Below are 17,478 nucleotides of genomic sequence, written 5' to 3' on the forward strand. Positions count from 1 at the left end.
TTAGATTTTTACCAGATAATGTATTTTGTCTTTTGCTTAACACTAGAATTCACTGAACCACCTGTTGACTCATTTTTGTCGTTGTCTACACGTTCTTTGTCTCTATTGTTTTCTTATTTCAATTTTATAATTGACCTTCTTTATTATTTTTACTTGCTGAGTTCCAGCCTGCACCGGCCCGTGCCTCCCCCCCACCGATTTACCTTGCCAGGTCACAAGAGAACAGCCAGCCCCGCCCCCTTAAGCTCTCTGGATCCACTTCCTCTCAGCATGTTCCATCCTGTGGTGTGACAATGATCGCTTCGTTTTCATAACAAAATGAGTGTCGACAGGTGGTTTCCAGTAGATTGGCTGCCCTTTGGGTTTTATAGGTAGAACAGCAAAATGGTGGGACTTCTAGTGTTAAGTGACATTTTCCAGTACTTTTTCCATCTCTGCTGAGATATGCTGGAGGTTCTTGTGAATTAGGGAAGTGGCTACAAAGTCACAACTTCACCTCCAGAGATGTAAATAGAGATGTAGTGTGAGGTCGAATAAAGCCTTGCTTGTTGTGTTTCTGCTGCCCTGACTTGATGCTCAGAACTGCAGCCGCCCAGGAAGTCCAGTAATTGACCTTATGTAACTCAGATTGGCAGCAAGGCTAACGGAGCAGACGTCGTCTGTCAGTGTGTTCATGACATAAAAATCTGTATTTTCTTTTTTATTTCAAAATTGACTGATTTAACTTTAGTCAGATGAGAACTGAATAAAGGTCAAAAAAGGAGATCAAAGATAAAAACTGTGGACCTACTGGACCTTGGTGTTACCACATTGGTTCGCCCACATCTTATTTGTCATTAGTCATCATTATCAGCACATGAAAAAAAACTAAAACTAACAACAGAGGTTTAGATTATTTATTAAAATCTGATATAAAACACAATTCGGCTCACACCACTTCATGAACATTATGTAAGAGCAGGGCCAGGCGGAGACGTCAGACAAGGTGGCTTCTGTGTCCGTGAATTCCAGATGTACTACTTGCCGAACACGCTGGCTCCTGCAGGTTTGGCCGCAGGCTTCTCCAGAGAAGTCTCGGTCCCCGACCTCACCCCGCTGAACACCGACGGAGCCACTTTCCCCGCTCGTTCTGCAAAATCAGTCGTTGGATTTAAAAAACATTTAGACATGATAGACACTTGAGTTCGGTGTCAAACAGGTCATATCGTGTTCCCACATGGGTAAACAAGGCTGCAGGTTTCAAGGGTTCAAGGACATGTTGTAGAACACTTTTTTTGTTCGTGTACTAAGATATATTTAACCCCTGACTATCATCAGCACTCACCTTCAATCTTTTTTACTTCTGTGCGAATGAACTTTGACCTCCTTTATCGTCCTCAACAAGATTGTACGAGCCGACTTGATCCGTGTCTTTCTTAAATACTGTTAATGACAGACTTTGTGTTGACCCCACAAAAACAGACTCCATCTGTTCAATACCAAGTTTCTTATGAAGATAATGGCTCCAGATGTTGTTGTGAGACCGATGACCACGGTTGTATGACAGCTCAGGAATCTGAATCAATACTTCAGTCCGGCTAAGATCAACTTCTACTTCGACGTGTTAGCACTTAGGTTAAGACATGCGAAAGAAATTTTGATTTCCTCACTGGATAATGTGTTTTTTTCTTTTTTCGCCTATATGTGACGCACATCTTATTTGCTTTTGACGGAGTGAACAGAACAAGTCGCATTGAATGTGACATTTTCGTATCAGAGAGCAACTTTCAAATATCGTCAGATATGTATTTGTTATGTAATGCGACCGCAATCTGCACAGCCAGGTCGCTTTCTAACCTGCACTGTGTATATAAGTGACAGAATAAGTTGATTTTTTTAAAAAGAAAGTAAAAAGTCTGCCACAGTCAGTTGAGAGTAGGGACAACATTCGTGGGATCATTCAATTTTCCATTCCAAAGGGGCTAAATACTCTTGATACTGGATTATATTGTTAGGGATTCTGTAGCTGATTGTTTCCTTGGAGAGTCAAGCTAGTACTCAACCACGACCTCTCCCCAGACATCATCCTCTTTTGAACATTGCAGTGACTTTCCGTTATTAATTTTTGGACTTTTTTTTTATTCAGTTTGAGTTGTTTGTTGTTTTATTGCATGTTTGTTGCTTCTCCAAAAAATGATGATGGACAAACAAGTACAAACAAAACAAGGAAAAAAAGGGTAATGAAATAAAATAAAATAAACTTCAAAATAACGTCGTTTTTATTTCTAAATATGACCTTGATATTTAACATAAATTTATCTTTTAAGGGGCAAGAAATACTCACCAAAAAATAAAAGAATATATATTTTAACACTGTTTTTTAGCAATAAGCAATACGGTACGTTACCGGTTGCTGATGCCACGTTTGCTTGTGATATCAATGATCGACTAGATCGATTAGAGGTCAGTAGGTTTGATGTTTAAAAAAAAGACTTGTTAAAAACCAAAGGGAAATAGTGCAGAGACCGCCATTTAGATGGCTTTGAAAATAATGAGACTTTGATGAAGCTTCGTCAGACCATCAATAGGTAAGTCAATTAAGTAAGTAATTTATATTTGTAAGTAAGAACAATATTCAATAAAATATATACCTAAAAGATCAAGATAACACCAAGAACAACACAGGAGTCTCAGAGAATCAAGGAAAAGCCTGCTCGAATAAAAATGTCTAAAGATGTGTCAGTAGATCCATCAAACACAGAGAGACAAGTTGGACAAAAGGCTTTAACTGCTCAGGTGTTGAATGGATCTTAAAAATCGCATTTTAATGATCTTTTTATTTTCTTGTTGTTTTAGAATTGAAGGAGCAGGACAAGACAATAACGTCTTAAACAACGTGACTTTCAATGAGCAACCACGTAGTCATGGTTATAAGCAACCGACGGGGGAAAACACAGTTTAAGAACTTTAAATGTTGTTACGAGTAGTTTTTGTTTTTGTAGTCTAATGTTCGCTGCGGTGAGTTACAATATCTGTTTAAAGACTATAACGCGGATGTAAAGGAAGACTATATAATCTGTTCTTTCAGACAAATAAATACAGCTCCCTGGTGGTCTAGTGGTTAGGATTCGGCGCTCTCACCGCCGCGGCCCGGGTTCGATTCCCGGTCAGGGAACTACTCTTTTACCAACTCCTTGTATTTTTATTTTTCTTCAACTCCTTGTATCTTTATTATCCCATACATTTTGATTTCACTCCACAGCTTAAGTCAGAGCTCACCAAATCCTTCCCAGAAGCGACAGACATGCTGACTCACCGCACTCGGCCATGACCTCATAGGTCTTGCTCTTGACCTCGCCCTTCAGACCCAGTTTACTGCGAGCTCCTTTCAGGTCCTCCACCTTCATCGGGGGACGCTTCTTCTTTTTCACCTCGCCTGGCTGGAAGGAGATGTTAGGAGTCAGAGATGATTCGTTTGTAGAGCACAATAGAGTTCTTCACCTGAGACATTGTTGTTCACCGTCCTCTCCGTCTGTTCCCAGGACCTCAGTCTCTCTTCTGATATATATAGTAGAGTCAGATCTAGTGTGCCAGGCTGGAGGGGTGGGGGGTGGGTGGGCGACGACCCTCTGTCCAGCTCCGTCTGTTGTCAGCGTGTATTATTAGACATGACGTGAGGGATGCTCCTCTGTCACGGCCCGACCAGAGCGGACCACCCTTCTGCTGTAATGAGTTAATCCCGATGTTCCAGGGCAGTAAACATGTCAACATGTTGAGCTGGAAGGAGGAAAGTGGCGGATCTGAGTCACAGAGATGACGAGAGAGTCAGATCTGAGACTGGAGACAACACCAGTGGGTTATTTTGTTTTTAAGAGAGCTGAAATAGAAACGTCCACCTCTCTCTTCCATTTGAAGGCTTATAAGTTATAACAAACAAGTCATGCTTAGATATATATATGATCCACTAATGTGGTGAGTATAATAAAGATATCTTTGATGGTGAGGTCCCCGGTTTTAAGGGTTCTCAAACTTCCAAGCTATGAATTTCAGTTTCCGGTGTTGACTTTGTGGCAAATCACAAAATTTACAAGGAAACTTTCTTCTGGAGACTCTGTTTAGTTGAGGAGCTCGTGTCGTTGTGTCCCTGAGCAAGACACTTTACCCTGATTGCTCCTGATGGCAGATTCGGCGCCATGTGGTGCAGCCTACTCCCATCAGTATGTGTGAATGGCTGTCAAAGCGCTTTGTGACCCTGGTCTAGAAAGGCGCTATATAAATAGAGATTATTATTATTATTATTATTATTGTAACGTTTTTACACCTAGTCTCACTACATAATCACTAGAGAGTTCTGTCTCCATTCAAACACGACCTTATCCCAATACAGCAAAGCCCTTCCAGTAGTCACAAAAAGTACTACATAGCAACACACAAATGCAGTATATAAATATATTTAGGTTTGTATTGTCTTTCAAGACGTGACTGTCAATGTCAACAAAAGCAGCTTAAAGCTCTACAAACAATGGTCCAAGATGTTCCTGGGCCAGAGTGCAGACTGTGGTCTGGAAATGTATTTAATTTATTTCTTTTTTTTAAATTAAAAAATTGGATCTTTGACCCAAACATCTTTTTGAAAAGTTGAATAACAAGACGTCTCTGTGGCATTAACTTGAGTCAATGTGGCGTTTACTCGAGTCACTGTCAGGTTTACCTCATATGGTACTAGACTCGTGCAGGTGTGCTGTAGGTGTGACCGAGAAGTGGAGGTGGGACTACATCAGGGTTTCGGCTCTGAGTCGCTTCTTGTTTTCGGTGGTGATGGACAGACTGACGGAAGAGGACGAGGTTAGACAGGAATCTCCATGGACTATGATGTTTGCAAATGACACTGTGATCTTTGGTGAGAGCAGAGACCAGGTGGAGGAACAGCTGGAGAGGTGGAGATATGTTCTAGAAAGGAGAGGAATGAAGGTTAGTCGCAGCAAGACAGAATATATGCGTGTGGATGAGAGGAACCCGAGTGGAACCATGAGGCTAGTTAGCAGAGATGAAGATGTTGAGGTTCTCTTTGGGAGTGAAGAAGATGAATAGGATCAGGAATGAGTCAATCGGAGGAACAGCACACGTTAGATGTTTTGGAGATAAGGTGAGAGAGGCCAGGATGAGATGGTTTGGTCATTTACAGATGAGGAATAGTGAGTATATTGGTAGAAGGATGCTGGGGTTGGAACTTCCAGGCAGGAGGTCTAGAGGAAGACCAAAGAGAAGGTTTATGGATGTAGTGAAACAGGACATGAAGTAGGTTGGTGTGAGAGAGGGGGATACAGAGAACAGGGTCAGATGGAGGACTTGAGACACCCGAGTGAGGAAAGTTGGACTTTGACATGAGTTGCTCTTAAACTAGTATACCATAGTCTCTTGAACTGCTGAATTTCCCCAAATCTCATGATTTTCAAAGATTTTCTTTTTTGCCCACTGGTTATGTATAGGTTAAGGGTTCTGTGGGTCTATAGCTGGAGGTGAAGCATTTTCACCGCTGTGAAAAAAATACATTTATAACCATTTCACATATTTTATTGAAAAAATTGACTAATGACGCTGCAGTTCCCTTGTTAAACCTTTAACTCTGCAAAAAAAAAAGATTAAGACCTTTAGTACGGATGTCCGTTGTGGTCCGTCCGACGCTTTACTCAGAGTCCAAACCTCTCCTTAAGAAGAGTGACCGCATTCACACGTGGACAAACGAGTACCTGAACGTCACAACCTCTCCCTCAGAATATGTCAGGTCCTGGCTCACATAACAGTTTTTCGGTCTGTGCATGATCACATTCTAAACTTTGAGGGCCTCCCGAGAGCCGCGACCCCGGCCGGACACACGGCTAGAACACGAGTCATGACGGCGCACTTCGTCAACTGCGATGACCACTCAGCTGCTTCTTGAGAAATTGTGCACGAGAAGAGTTCAAACAGAAGAGAAAAAGACATTTGGCCCAAAAAAAAATGAGACTAAACCCAAAGTCTGTCGACACATAAATGAGCTCATCAGACTCAACAGGCTCTTGAAGGCGGAGGAAGAATGAACTTTCTGTTACATTTGAAAACACGAGAAAGTGTCGACAAGTTTCAAGTCTTCATCTACCAAAAAATGTAAAAGGTAGATGCATTCCTAAAGTCGCGAGGGACACTGGAGTCATGAGTTGAAGAGCTGAACTCGGAGAAGACGGAGGAGGACAGACGGACACGTTGACACCATACACACAATGTTTAAAGGGTACAGAAGACGGAACCGCATAACGATTAAAAATCGATATCAAGGTAATGGAAATCCTTGTTAGCAACAAGTGTTTCATATGCATCAACCTGAAGTCCATGAAGTCCCTCAAAACTACTGCTGTAGTCCGACCTCCTCGTGCTTAGGGGGATCTTCATAGTTTAAAGGGAAGGGTTGTCCTGTCGCGTGACCGGGAGTGGTCAAAGGTCAAACAGGGATTCCCATGCGGTGCTTCTTCTTCTTCACCGTCTTCGCGCCGGTGAGCCTCCGGACGTCGTCCTCGTCCGACTCGTCCATCTCATCGTCCGCCGAGAACAAGATCTGAAAAAAAAAAACGTAGCAACTTGAGTGGTCATCAGAGACGTCAACACACGTGTGTCAAAAATATGATTAACAATCAAACACTTTTGACTCCTTGAAACGTTGAAATGTTCAGACGTTTCTTACTTGTACAATTCCCAGTAAGAGTCAGGCTTGTCGTGTCAAGTAGGCACCTAGGCCGATGTTTGCACTATCATACTGCTTTTGCTGGAAAAAAAATTAATCTTTTAAACAGTTAATCTTCGTTAACATGTTTTATTATCATGACTTGTAATGTTATCGTTCAATATACCAAACCAACAACCTTGCTCGCGTTCACAGGAACTCTGTCGCCATCTGCTGTCCAACTGAGCTCATTGAATTTGACTATTATTCATATTTTACTTCTTTTCTTTTTTATTGTTGGAAGTCTTAGGTCGCGTTTCTGCTTCTCGTTATTATTGCGTATTTGTTCTTCCACACTTCCTCATACAACAACTCTAAATTAAAAATTGTTCCACCAACAGAAGTTCTCTATTCATTTCACTTTGCGGGAGAAATAAGTGTTTACAGTATGTGTTTTACTTTTATTTTTTTAATAAAATTTGGCTCCAATATGTCTGAATGCAAAAAAATAATAATGTATGGTTAAATGGTGATTTACTTTTAAAAACACGAAAACAAAAGAACCGAGCTAGCCAGGAGTCGAACCTAGAATCTTCTGATCCGTAGTCAGACGCGTTATCCATTGCGCCACTAGCCCGCTTGCACAATCCATGGTCAGAAGCCAATATGACGGTGACTCAACAGCGCCCTTCCCCCAACATCGTGTTCTTCTTTAAACGCTTTCACACTTTTATTACGCAGATATTAAAGTATTAAACTATTATTCTGTCCCTTGTTGAAGTTAAAGTTGAAGGATTAACATGAAAGATCGAGTTATTCACAATAATCTGCGGCCACGTGGGGAAATACGCGAAACCTGACTTTTCATGCCGAAAGAAACGCCCAACAAATGTAAAAGAGTGAGAATACCAAGTCAAACGTTATCAGATAATGAAATCAGGTTAAAAAAAATAATCATAACATTAAAAGAAACAAAAGCAAAAATTCGAGCTAGCCAGGAGTCGAACCTAGAATCTTCTGATCCGTAGTCAGACGCGTTATCCATTGCGCCACTAGCCCGATGGGGAACAGCGAAGTACAGACGAGTATACATATCTGTGCTACATGTCGGTGTGCGTTTCATTTTAAAAGTTCGAATTCTCGTTTTATATATATCTCATAGTCTTAACCGTTTAACATAACAACGTATGTGCTGTTGTTCTTTTTTAAATGTCGTGTTTATCGCCCTCTCTAGTTCTAGAAAGGAAACACATTCAAAAAAAACATATGGGTTTACATTCAAACGATCGCATTGACTGTTGTTTAATGTTCTAGTTGCAGACATATGTTGTTCCAAAGAGCCGTCTCTATGTTTGACTATAAAAAAAAGAGCAACAAAAAAAATTCGAGCTAGCCAGGAGTCGAACCTAGAATCTTCTGATCCGTAGTCAGACGCGTTATCCATTGCGCCACTAGCCCGATGGATCCTCTTGCTGCACTGTTGGCATTAAGAACCTGTATCGAACTCAGCCCTCTCCAGTTATCTCCGCTTCGTGAAGTAAAGTAAAGGTTAATTTTTAAAGCGCCTTTCCAGTCCAGGGTCACAAAGCCCTTTAACAATCAAAAACAATATACAGCTAAAATACATGCTACATATATGTAACAGGAATACATGGTACAGGAGTCACAGATTATGTTGTTGTATTTGTTTTTTTGGTGTGTATTTGATCTTTTAAACCCTGACTCATTTGATGCACATTGAACTTTAAACAACTACTGCAGATGTGTGTATAGGATTACTCGGAGCACATGTCGTCTTGTGTGTGATGTCAACAAAGCTTCCGTCGTGTTTAAACAGGCCTCCAGTCAAACAGACCTCTGACTCGGAGTCGTCGTGGGAGAGCGCTCGTCTGTAGCGGACCTTGCTGTTTCCCCGGGTGTCCTCTTCCCTCTCCTCCTGCTTCGCTTTTGTTCTGTGCTTTTTCATGAGAAAGTTATCCACCACCCAAAACATGAGGGCCTGAAGGAAAAACATCAACACAGCTGACCAATCAGACGCACACAAATAGGACATAAGTTTCAACTCACATTGACGAAGAACGGAACGATGAGCATGACGATGGCTAGTTCCAGGGCAGGGTTATCGATGGGGTTGAGGAGGGCCAGCTGTGGACACACAAACAGTATTATAACGTCCCTTAAACATTCATACTTTTGATTTTTACTAGAGTAAGTGGCCACTGACTGGTAAGAAAGTGACATCCTTGAAGAGTCAGCAGCGCGACTCCCAATACAAAAAATAAACATACCATTAAAAACAGAAAAATAATGAGAAAAAAATAGGATATGTCAGTTTGTTGTTTCATGGATCGGGATCCCCAGTTTTGTTTGTATTTGAATACACCAGTGCTGTGTCTCAAATCGCATACTAGCGTACTAAAAGTTAGTATTTTTAGTGCGCAAGTGCGTCTCAATTCTTAGTATGCAAAATTGAGTGCGCCATGCACACTAAATTGGCGTACTATAACACCCACAAAACTGAGTATGGTTCGATGGACACTATCCACCCTAAACGGCTGCCATCTTAGTGACGTTGTAAACGGAAGTTACGTCATATATATGCATATAGATATTGATTATATATTCATATACGTACAGGTGTATTTTCCGCAGCAGTAGAAGGATGACACGTCTTCAGTGCTGATACCAGCGTAAATATCTCGCGAATATTTCGATTCATATTTTTTTCCAAACTTGCAAAACGTGCTGCCAGCAGGTGTCGGCGATAGCGTTCCAACAGCTGGTTGCAACCATCGTTAAATAGAAGTAGAAGAAGAAGCTTTCATATGATTTCCAGTTAGTGCGTAGCGGCAGTGGAGTGTGGAGAATTTGCGTACTAGTTAGTATGTACACTATCCTGATGCATACTAACTTCTAGTATACTAAGAGAAGTATGCGATTTGAGACACAGCACATAACTCCACAGTGGCACACCCGCTGGTCACTAAAATTTCCAGCTGACCATCTCCCTGGTGGTCTAGTGGTTAGGATTCGGCGCTCTCACCGCCGCGGCCCGGGTTCGATTCCCGGTCAGGGAACTACTTGCTTTTATCCGCGTCTGGGGTTGCCAGGGAAAGTCTCTATACATCTTGCTTCATTTATTTTTTGACACTTTATAGTTGACATTATTCAGAGTTGTTCCAAGTACCTTGTGTATTTCACCACTTTGCCAAGAAACTTCCCAATCAATCCTTGGCAGCGATATGTGCGTTTCAAGTGCTTTTGAAAACAATCAAGGTACTTCACACTTTCCAAGAACAAACCATAATAGTCTTACACCAGATTGTCACTACATTTTGAGCCAACTACCTCCCTGGTGGTCTATTGGTTAGGGTTCGGCGCTCTCACCGCCGCGGCCCGGGTTCGATTCCCGGTCAGGGAACTACCTTTTTTCTAACACGATTTGGGGGTTAGCGGAAGAAGTAAGAATTCTCAAACTTTATTTAATCCGTTTTAGTAAAGGTCTGTTATTACATTTTATATTTGAGATTATTTAGACTTCCTTTTGGCAGAGGTATGTGCTTTTTAAGTGCTTTTAAAGATGCATCGGTACTCCCACAACTCAAAGTCTATAAAAGAAAAGAGAGAATAGAACAAAGTCAGCTCCTTTACTGACCTGCTTCCACTGAGGAATGAGAAGAACCAACATGATCAGGACCTTCTCGAACATCATGATGAGGATGTAGAGGATACACTGACCCAACCACGCCGTGCACTGCACCGGCTCCCCTGCAGGAAAGAGAGGTGGCAACGTCAGCTGAAGTTGAGCACGCCATTGATCATCATTTGATATCACGGCGTCTGTGGCACTGATGGATTTTAAGGACACCAGAATGCAAGCCAAGCAGGAAGTGGAAGTACAAGCCATATCAAGTCTTTTGCTTGAACCCCAACTTCTACATCTCAGTATTTAGGAATTAATGTCCCCACTTGTTGCTCCCGTGCTTTGGAACGATCTTCCTCTCTCTCTGCACTTGATGGACCTACTGACTCCTTCAAGAAACATCTTAAGACATTTTTATTTGTGCAAGTTTTATTTTCTGGAAGTCCTGTTGTTCTCAGTGTTATCTTTTAAGTACATATTTTATTGAGTACTGTTTTGATTGTATAAGCTCTTTGTGACCCTGGTCTAGAAAAGCACTTTACAAATATTACTTTCTTAAGTCGCTTTCTCTCTATGCGGTTGATGGATCTACTGACACCTTCTAGAAACATCTTAAGACTTTCTTATTCGTGCAGGCTTTTCCCTGATTTTCTGGGTCACCTGTGTTTTTCGTTGTCATCTTGATCTTTTTAGTATATATATATATATATATATATATATTTTTTTTTTTGATTGATTAAGCACTTTGTGACCCTGGTCTAGAAAAGCGCTCTATAAATCTAAATTACTTACTTACTTAGCAGCAGTTTGGCACCATCTACTGGTCACATTGAGAGATGACAGTTTGGTGACTGAAGTACTAGTGTTGACCCAGGGCTATAAATACTTTTAATTTGAAACCAAATAAATCGGTGAAATTATCTCCACACCTAAATCTCCAAACAAAATTGCACTTTAACAATGATTATAACAACAACAACAACTTAATTGCAGATCGACCACGAAATCCCCTTTTATTCTCACCATATTCTCCAAAGCGTAGGGACTCCCACTGTCGCCACTCGACAACTGCGCTGACGGCCTTCACCCCACCATAGATGAACAACATGCCCAGCGAAGCGTCCAGAAGGAAGTTGATGAGGTATCTAGGGGGACACACACAAGTTATCCATGTAAATCTGCTTGGAGGTCTGAGGACTCACAGCGAGCACGGATCCTCCTCCGTCAGGTCCGATAGGTAGACATTAGCAAAGTGGATGAACAGCATGCCGATGGCCTGCTTCGATGTGTCTAGGAACCTGCGGAGAGGATCGAGAAATTCAACAGGCTGCACGTGATGCCCTCCACAGAGAATCCACTCTGAGCTTCCTCACCAGATTCTCCAGGGTCTCCTCTCATGTTTGGGCTCCCTTAAACGCTTCACTGTGGAGGCAGACGCAGAGTTTGAATCAGAAAAAAATATTGATGAAAGATAAGATAAGATAACACTTGAACCCTTAACAGGAGCATCAATAACTCAATTATTGTATTACATGTGTTTACACATCCCACTGTTATGTTACAGTCATATCACATCAGTCATGCTTTTAAAAATCCAAGTTGAAATAGTTTATGGAGGAACACATGAAAGCAGTGACAACTGAAGGTTTTAATAGATATTTCTACAAAACCAGTGTATTTTGTGTCCAGTCCATTTTATGCTCTGAATAATTTACAATCATTTAAAATTGTATTTATTTGATACTACTTTAGAGTTGTCGTTTTGCTCGTCTGACTTGAATGACACAATTTCTCGGTTCTTTTACCAAAATGACTCAAAAACAAAATTCATTGCTCACCAGATGATTACATTTTGGTGTCTTTCTAAAATACCATCCTGACCCATAAACCTTTTGAAATGAATCACTCTCTGATTTGCAGGAGCCACAGTGTAAAGTCTAGTTATTACTTTTCACATAACTCCTGTGTTTATCTCGGTGTTCTCTTGACCTTTTATTGAGTATTGTTTTGATTGTTTAAGCGCTTTGTGACCCTGGTCTGGAAAAGCACTTCTACAAATATAAATTACTTACTTATTTACTTACTAAAGTGTGTGTTATAGAAGCAGGTTCCTGAATGCTACGGCCGCCTGCAGCTGCATTGAAAAAATGCGATTGATAGGTATAGATTTTTCAAATGCAAAAAAAAAAGAAAAAAAGAAGACATTTCATCACATTCATCAGCAACAATGTTCGAGTAAAATAAAAACCATCATGCCACATCCACACATAGCCAGGCAATTAGGTAGAAAATATAAACTCCCTTCCTCACCCTAAAGTGTATTTTCAACCATCGCTTATATTTACTCAGACCTGGAACATAAGTATTGGAACATTTTAAATTGATCTTGAGCTTGAACTATCATCTGGGCTTCTGTTTAATATGTAGGGTGTAAAAAAATGTTTTATTAGAACATATCACTTTATTAGAAGAGGTTGCATTTTGGATTTTCATTCTGTTGGGCAGGTATTTTATGGTGACTTTTAAGGTGGATCAGATCAACTCACCAAGTGAAAGATTCAGACTCTATCCCAGATTAAAGAGGTAGCGCATAACAGAAAAAAAAATTCTCTTCTGTTGCAAAGTTTTCCATAAAATATATTTTCCGGTGACAAAGAACGTCATTTTCATATTTCCCAAGAAACCAAAACACATCTAAATACCCGACTATGTCTTTATTGCACTGGACAGAGGTTTCAAAACAGCCAACACAATGTTGTTTCTATACAGCTGACCTCTGTATTTCAGTCGATAACATCTCAACTCAAACCTGTTGGAGCTGTTGAGTAAATATAACTGGAGGATGTGACACCATCTCTGACTGGAGAGAGAAAGCGTGAGCACACCCTGTTCGCACCTGGTTGTGTTATTTAGTGTAGCATTAAGCAAATACCTTCAACCTGTGTTTAAAGAGCTGCTCCAACAACCCAGCATTACCCAAAACTACCCTGCAGGCTACAGTGCGACAGAAGGAGCTGCTGCTCTCATGAGGTCACCCAGACCAGCCAGTGACAGACACCGTCTGGAGGGAAACAGGGCTTTGGTTACACACTAGCTGGTGTTGGACAGTGTTTCTCTCCTAAAGCGTTTTGAAGGTGACCTGAGCTTCATAAGCAAAAAACATTGTCAATGATTAATGAGGGACAACACTTGGATGTTTGCACAGCAGACTGGTCTTCTGTGGAAGGATGAACTCAAACGTCACCCCTTTGATCTGGGTCAAAATCCATTCTGCTGAAAATCCAATTTTTAACAGAGCCATAGAGACTAAATTCAGACCTTGACTGAAGTCCGTCTGAAGAGGTGGATTTGGACCCGGAAAATCGCACAACAGGGGTGTGATATTTTGCCCGAGGCGGCGTTAACAATGTAACCAGTGCAACTCAAAATTCAGCAAGATATTTCTGGACAAGCAAGAAGTCAGTTTTCTGATCTGTATTCTGGCACACCACAAAATACGAAAACAAGCTATCAGAAGTTTTCAAGACATGTCAGCAAGCTTTTGGTGGAGAAAAGAAGCTCAGGCGCCTGATAAATGACCCGGTTCTGCTTAGACTGATAAACATCCGTCTTATTGACGATGCTTCGTGATCAATCTTAATTCCAATAGTGTGTTTACATGCATGCGTGTGTCAGACATGTCCTATGTAGAGTTAAATTACACCACAAAAGAGCTTTTTTTGAGTTTGCCAGGCAAGAAGAGGCACAATGAAAAGAGGTCAAATATCAGAATACATGATAACTATGAGAATGTTCTTTTCTTTAGGAGCCCACCCCTTAATCGTTGTATAATCTTTTTGACATTTCGACTCAATATTTCACTTCTAATATTTTATCATGTCAGTTATTCAGTGAGGTTAAACATAGCTTATATTACAATCACAGAGAGAGCATGCTGGAGAATTAATAAATTACCATTTTATAACTTCAAGAATAAACACAATCACTTCCATGAAAAACTGCAACAGACCTTACAACCAGAAAAACATCGAAAGGAACTAGATAATTATAAGATTGTGTAATTACATTGTTATTACAGTAGATTCTAGGGATGTCAGGATTAAAATTATTTTAATAAGATCCTAAATAAAGTTCAGGAAAGATTTGTGATTAATGTTTTATCAGTCTTGAAGCTGTGGTTGGTCAAAAGTTGGAAGCTGCTTCGGTAGTTGGAGTTTTGAATTAGAAACTGGTTTTAAATAAACTTTAACACAAGAAGAAGGAATAAAAAGACACTCATGAAGGAGCTACTGACCATGAATAGATCTGAAAGTAAGAACCAGAATTTTAAAGCTGATCCTGAAAGAAACTGGAAGCCAGTGAAGAGTTTTAACGATCAGGGAAATGTGAGTTCTTCTACTAGAGCGGGTCAGAATTCTTGCCGCAGAGTTTTGTATATACTGCAGGCGAGACAGCTCTTTTACACACCAAAATAAACTGTTACAATAGTCTAAACGAAAAAACACAAAAGCATGGATTATAAATTCCATTGTGACATAATTTTCCTTAGTTTAGAGACGTTTCTCAGTTATAGGAAACAGTTTCTGGTCAGTTTTCTACAGTGTTGTTCTACTGTGTATTGTTTTTCATTGTTAAAGCGCTTTGTGACCCTGGTCCACAAAGGCGCTTTACAAATAACCTTTACCTTCTTACTTACTGTATGAACTTTCTTTTTTGTTTACAACACAGTGTGGCCTCGGAGCCAAACACAACCTTTCGTTCCTCCCATTTTTCTTGGACGTTTTTTTATGAAAATTTCCTTCCCCTCAAAATAATTTGGGTAATTATTAAGAGATAAAGAAATGTATAAACATGTTGTTGTCATTGGCAATTTTATGGCGTACTTGTTCCCTTTTGGTTGCTTTTGGATGCAGCCTTAAAAATGATCAAACCTTATGTTTGGGCCACTGTGAAAATGTAATATAACGTAAATATACACAACATTTTTGTGACAGCAATAAGGACACAGAGCACATGGCACTGGTCTCTCTCCATTACGTTGTTGTGATGTAATGACAACCTTTTGTTTTTTGTCAAACTGCTCTTGTTACTGACTGAAAGAGAACAATCACCATTGATGTGTTGTCATAAAGAAACCCATCTCCATCTTCTCAATCATTCCTGGACCACTCAAATGTCTTTGTTTCCTTCTTAGCTACAGTCAATCAATAGGGAGTTTCAATCGGACCACTTCCTGTCGGTGTCGGATATCAGGCGGATACTCACGCATGAGGATGCTGAAGGCCATCATCGCCAGGAGTCCCTGAAGGAAGATCCCGAACGAGTTCATCAGAGCCCCATTCTGGCAGCCCTTGTTGTCCGTCCCCGGCGAGGGGCTGGAGGGCACCGACATGTTGGGCAGCACCGGACCTGCCGAGTCTCCCGGGTGGGACACCATGTTGAGAGCCATTTGAAGCTGGAGGAAAACTTGTTGTTTCACTGACTGGGGTGCTGATCCTTGAGTCCTCTCCAGCCGGCAGTGGTCAGCTAATCGATGCAGTCGAAAGATGGTAGCATCCTGTCCTCGGTGAAACACTCATCCTCCTCCTGCTCCAGAAGCAACCCTGGTCACCATGTCAGCCGGGAACTTTCGAGAAGTTTCGATCACTTGTCCAACATTAAATATGAAAAGCTTCCATGGAATAGAAACATTTCCTGCCAGTGAAGCTAACACGGATACATAACACAGTCTAGATGTGAAACCTCGTTGATAAATCCCAATTGTTTTTCTCGTTTGACGAGTTTTGCAGCGTGTTTGTCAAGCGAGCTAGATAAGTATTTTCTCCGGCGAACATCGGAAGTGGAGAAGAAGAGATGCGGGGGATCCTGACGTGGAGCCACTAGCTTCCAAGCTAACCGCACAAACGCTAACACCAAAGATAACAAACTCCTCCCGCGAGGACGCTGAGAGTCGAGCATGCAAACCTGTTCGTCTGGAACGAAAGCGGGCGCCCTTTTACTTTTTTTTTCCCCCCACAGAAAAGACTGACTTTAGAGAAGATAACAGGTCAGGACTTGATCCATCAGACTTCCCTCGACTCTCCTCTCGCTGCAGCGCCCACTCATGTTGACAGACGCACGGTCACGTGGACAGCCTTTTTTTTTTCTTCCCCATACGCCTCATGGGAAATGTAGTCAAAACATAGACTATTATATTATTACATCTCGTTTCGCACAGCTTTAACCCGGAGAGATAATCATCATTATGGAGGACAATAATAGAAAGTGTGTCAATATTAAAAGTCAACCTGAAGTTTAATAGAATTAACACTCGTCTAAAGTAAGTAAGTAAGTAAGTAGTTTTTATTTGTATAGCGCTTTTCCAGACCAGGGTCACAAAGCGCTTAAACAATCAAAACAATACTCAATAAAGTATATACTTTAAAGATCAAGATAAAACTGATAATACAACAGGAGTTCCAGAAAATCAAGGAAAAGCCTGAACAAATAAAAACGTCTTAAGATGTTTCTTAAAGGAGTCAGTTAAGAGTCACAATAACACTGTAAGATTTGCTGTGATTTTCCCCTGTTAGTTTTCTCCCTGGTGAGATGGTGTTGTCTAGATGAATGTTTTGATAGTAAGAAATGTTTAAGATGCTCTACATGCTAGTTACCTTTACAGCAGAAGTGGGAATTTCAATTTCCTCAGGGGCCACATTATTATATACTGTGACTGTTGTGAGGGGTCCTTCAGCCAAAAGAGAGGGAGGAAGAGCCATACTATAATGGGAAACTTGGAGAAAAAAAAGAAAGAAGAGACATAAATTAAACCTTAATATACTGTTTATAAAGTATTAATACACTTATTGTATAAAAGACATTGAGAGAAAATCGTTTTTTTTTCTTCTAAATCTTATTTAATATTTACTGAAATGATGTGGGGCTACAAATATTCACAAAAAGGACACAAAAGGGCAAGAACACAGAGTCTGACAAAAATAAATAAAAAAAAGTTTTTTTTTAGTTATTACAATAATAAATATAAAATACAATTGTCAGCTGTAAAAATGATTTAAGACAGACGACATGCAAACAATACTTTGACACCTCAGACATTCATTCCTCTACATTTTTACCGTAACCAATAATACTTTTTTTCATAAAATAAACAGATATATCT

At 40.5% G+C, this 17,478-nt stretch overlaps 3 protein-coding genes and 6 non-coding genes across 9 annotated transcripts in view; 4 read left to right on the top strand and 5 right to left on the bottom strand.

The window, feature by feature from the left end:
* The window catches only part of zbtb40 (zinc finger and BTB domain containing 40), a 390,649-nt gene that overhangs the window by 86,353 nt on the left and 286,818 nt on the right, over nt 1-17,478 (top strand). The window lies entirely within an intron of this gene.
* mustn1b (musculoskeletal, embryonic nuclear protein 1b) lies at nt 883-3,575 on the bottom strand. Its single transcript, XM_087801198.1, has 3 exons — nt 3,481-3,575; nt 3,296-3,419; nt 883-1,129 (listed from the first exon to the last, which is right to left on the bottom strand). Exons 1-3 carry the CDS (start codon nt 3,487-3,489, stop codon nt 1,017-1,019), a joined length of 246 nt encoding a protein of 81 aa, XP_087657324.1. The 5' UTR covers nt 3,490-3,575; the 3' UTR covers nt 883-1,016.
* Nucleotides 3,083-3,154, top strand: trnae-cuc (transfer RNA glutamic acid (anticodon CUC)). Its single transcript has one exon. It is a non-coding gene; the product is annotated as a tRNA-Glu (tRNA).
* Nucleotides 5,538-16,392, bottom strand: stimate (STIM activating enhance). Its single transcript, XM_087801197.1, has 8 exons — nt 15,585-16,392; nt 11,693-11,741; nt 11,522-11,617; nt 11,343-11,464; nt 10,332-10,444; nt 8,744-8,821; nt 8,532-8,675; nt 5,538-6,571 (listed from the first exon to the last, which is right to left on the bottom strand). The coding sequence occupies exons 1-8, from the start codon at nt 15,766-15,768 to the stop codon at nt 6,458-6,460; spliced, it is 900 nt and encodes a 299-aa protein (XP_087657323.1). The 5' UTR covers nt 15,769-16,392; the 3' UTR covers nt 5,538-6,457.
* Nucleotides 7,241-7,313, bottom strand: trnar-acg (transfer RNA arginine (anticodon ACG)). The gene has a single exon. It is a non-coding gene; the product is annotated as a tRNA-Arg (tRNA).
* trnar-acg (transfer RNA arginine (anticodon ACG)) lies at nt 7,663-7,735 on the bottom strand. Its single transcript has one exon. It is a non-coding gene; the product is annotated as a tRNA-Arg (tRNA).
* On the bottom strand, nt 8,062-8,134 carry trnar-acg (transfer RNA arginine (anticodon ACG)). The gene has a single exon. It is a non-coding gene; the product is annotated as a tRNA-Arg (tRNA).
* On the top strand, nt 9,682-9,753 carry trnae-cuc (transfer RNA glutamic acid (anticodon CUC)). Its single transcript has one exon. It is a non-coding gene; the product is annotated as a tRNA-Glu (tRNA).
* Nucleotides 10,026-10,097, top strand: trnae-cuc (transfer RNA glutamic acid (anticodon CUC)). The gene has a single exon. It is a non-coding gene; the product is annotated as a tRNA-Glu (tRNA).

Source organism: Callionymus lyra, chromosome 10 (assembly GCF_982586985.1).
Source record: "Callionymus lyra chromosome 10, fCalLyr1.hap1.1, whole genome shotgun sequence".
In the NCBI taxonomy this organism is placed as follows: Eukaryota; Metazoa; Chordata; class Actinopteri; order Syngnathiformes; family Callionymidae; genus Callionymus; species Callionymus lyra.